The sequence below is a fragment of the Branchiostoma floridae genome, unplaced genomic scaffold (assembly GCF_000003815.2).
Source record: "Branchiostoma floridae strain S238N-H82 unplaced genomic scaffold, Bfl_VNyyK Sc7u5tJ_1421, whole genome shotgun sequence".
NCBI lineage: Eukaryota > Metazoa > Chordata > Leptocardii > Amphioxiformes > Branchiostomatidae > Branchiostoma > Branchiostoma floridae.
The window spans coordinates 553,268-556,183 of NW_023365714.1; the positions used below are offsets into that span (position 1 = coordinate 553,268).

General features: G+C 42.8%; 1 protein-coding gene across 1 annotated transcript; it reads left to right on the forward strand.

The window, feature by feature from the left end:
- The first annotated feature begins 7 nt into the window (after window positions 1-7).
- Window positions 8-1,957, forward strand: LOC118407571. Its single transcript, XM_035808068.1, has 3 exons — window positions 8-739; window positions 927-1,039; window positions 1,188-1,957. Exons 1-3 carry the CDS (start codon window positions 47-49, stop codon window positions 1,333-1,335), a joined length of 954 nt encoding a protein of 317 aa, XP_035663961.1. The 5' UTR covers window positions 8-46; the 3' UTR covers window positions 1,336-1,957.
- Window positions 1,958-2,916: the final 959 nt, after the last annotated feature.

Genomic DNA, 2,916 nt, shown 5'->3' on the forward strand with positions numbered 1-2,916 from the left:
GATAGATTGCTGATGTAGCCAACGGTGCGTCTTTAGGACAAAAGACATGAAGAATACAGCCCCCAGACTGTCAGCAGTGGCTGAAGAATTTCAGGAACTGGACCTGATCTTCGCCGGCGGCTCTGATCTGGATGTTGTGGAGAAGGGATACGCACGGAAGCTAATTCACGCCATCAGTCGAGAAGACGAGGTATTGACGATTGAGACGTTGAAAAGTCTTGGAGATTTGCACCTGCACAAAGCAAAGTCCAACGAGCACAAGGCCGAGAACTTCCACAGGGCTTGTGCGTTATACGAAGACGTCTTACGATATATTAGAAATGAAGAAGAGAAAGCAGTTATGCAACATCGTATTAGATATGCGGAGAAGTGCACGAAACTTGTATATAGTAAAAAATATACGAAAGCAGAAACTGGACTGACTGTGGCGGAAATACTTCACGGAGTTGAAAAAAAGGCCAAGGTTAAAGGGCACGAGGTGGTGCCCCTAATGGAAGGTTATACGGACGCCTTTGTGGACGCAATCGTGGAGAGAAATAAAGGTCTGGAAGTAGAGTCTCTGAAGAGCCTTGGAGACCTGTACCTGGAGAAGGGAAGGGTTGGCAGGGACGAGGCAGCATTCACCACAGCAGCTGGCCTGTACCGAGCGGCGCTGGACCGCTGTGAAGATTCAGACGGCAGAGAAACACTGAAGCATCGCATCAAGTACGCAGAGAAGGTCAAGGGGAACGCAGAGAAGGTAGGGCGGAGAAAGCATGGCTAGTGAAATCCAATCTCTATTAAATTACGAGATTTTTCTTTCACGTGATAACTTTTACCTCATGCTAAAGGAGGAATGCAGCAGTTTTCTTAGTTCAGCACACGTAGCTAAACTAGCTTCGACGTAGATCTATTATCAAGCTCTTCCATTTCATTTTCACCAAAAGCAAAGAGAAAGGCCGACAAGAAACAGCAAAGCTGACTATACCAAGTGGCTGGTGCCGCCTTCAACCGCATGTAAAGCAGCCCTTGACGTCATCAGTGAGATAAACAAGAAAAGGTGAGTTCATTTTATTTTCCCTCAGATTCAGTTTTGAAGGTTATATCTTATAAGATCACTCGTTTCATTGACTTACTGTGGCGTTAAGCGTTACACTAACGCATTGACGAATGCTGATATATGATGGGAATTTATCATTGCATTACAGGATAGCTGGAGCAGACAGTCATATAAATAACAAAACGCCGGCAGATACGGAAAGGTACGTTAATATGATATACATCCATAAGTCTATCTACATAAGTATGTACGAAAATCCTATGGACGTTGTTGTACAAATTACACTACTACTATAACTATAGCTACTAACATCAAACTCTGCCATGATAGAATATGGTCCCTGTTATATACTCAATTTCTATCATTACAGCAATAACAAAACACTCGTAAGAATGCTTTTAGTTAGCTACAGAGGTATTTCAAATGCTAAAAAAACCATATTTTTATTTACTGCTTTGGCTGTTCAGCACGCACAGCCAGGGCTTCCCAACTAGCCTGTGGCTGTTACAAAGGGTACATGTAAGCTTTGAAAACAAATGAACTTTGACAAGGACAGGATAATTGTCAATAACAATATTCTAAGTACATTAAAAAACGATTATCTATATATATGGTGTAAGATAGCGTACATAGTATCTACAATGGAATCTATTTATCAACAACAATATCTACAGTGAGAAGTCAGGGTCAGTGCATACACATGTAAGGGTCGCCTGTAGTGTCCCAGAGTTTCCTTTTGAAGGAAGCAGTAGTGGCTGCAGTGTGAGTGGCAGTAGAGATGATGTTGCTCGGTGATAGAATGTTCTCTGGCCTCTGGCAGATTTAGAGAGTTCCGATGTCATGCGGTCCCCTGCAGGAGCAACGGGACCCTGGCAGATGCACCGGTTGAAGGCCATGGGTACCAGGGTTTAAAGGTGTGGAGGGCAGTGCCCGTTGAGAAGCTTGTACAGGGTGACAGCGGTGACACTAGAATCGTCGTCGAAACCGCAGTGATGGAACTAAATGGAATACAAAATTCTACTTTAGTATACAGCAGGCGCTATGAATTTAGAATTTTCGGTATCACGTGCATTACGTTTTGTCTTATATACGACACTTCTCTTTTTCAGGACCTACCAAGAACATCTACAGGAGGGCTGCAGGGCCCTGCAGACAGGGGACCTGGACATAGCTGAGGAACACTTTGCAGCTGCGCTCAAGGACGTTCACAGGGAAAGTAAGCATCCAATCATATCTCACGGTCTGTTCAACAAAATACGATAAGGGATCAAGAGGTTCTAAGCCTTACCAAGAAAAAAATTCCAGTTAAAATTAAGGGACATAATTACATAGTATAAAGTTTTTATGATCCTCCAAATTTCAAATCATTGTGGTAATATCTGTACAGTCAACGTCCCTTTAAGTATCAGTAGGTAGGTGGCGAGAAAAGCAATGGTGAACAGTAAACAGAGCTGTGTGGGCCGTGTTCTTTAATGCAAGAAATCTAAGAAGACATGTTTGATGGCACCTAACACCAGCATTGCTGCCTGGGATACCCTTTGTATCGCCTCGCTGGAAATTGCATAAAATGAAAAAATAAAAATACTTTATGGTTATGCTCCAAAATTTTAGTTGTCCATCTTATTTCAGGTTGAGGCCGCGATTCGAGCTTATTTATTATTCACCCCTCAGTACTGCAGCAATATTACCAATACACTGCGGCCGCTTCACGTCTAACATCTGACTTTCACACCTCTACTGAATAAACTGGGCTGCTGCTACTACTATTACTACTATACTACTACTGATGATATTGCGTTTTATTTTCACTCAGTGTACAGAGAAAATCCCAATGAGGACCTGTCAAAAATTCCCCAAATGACGCAACTGACGCGCTT

Bases quoted from the DNA above. Each gene is read 5' to 3' on its own strand.
- LOC118407571 (XM_035808068.1), top strand. From the start codon at position 47: ATGAAGAATACAGCCCCCAGACTGTCAGCAGTGGCTGAAGAATTTCAG. The intron at 740-926 runs GTAGGGCGGAGA...TTTCACCAAAAG, and splicing joins TCAAGGGGAACGCAGAGAAG to CAAAGAGAAAGGCCGACAAG. The intron at 1,040-1,187 runs GTGAGTTCATTT...ATTGCATTACAG, and splicing joins AGTGAGATAAACAAGAAAAG to GATAGCTGGAGCAGACAGTC.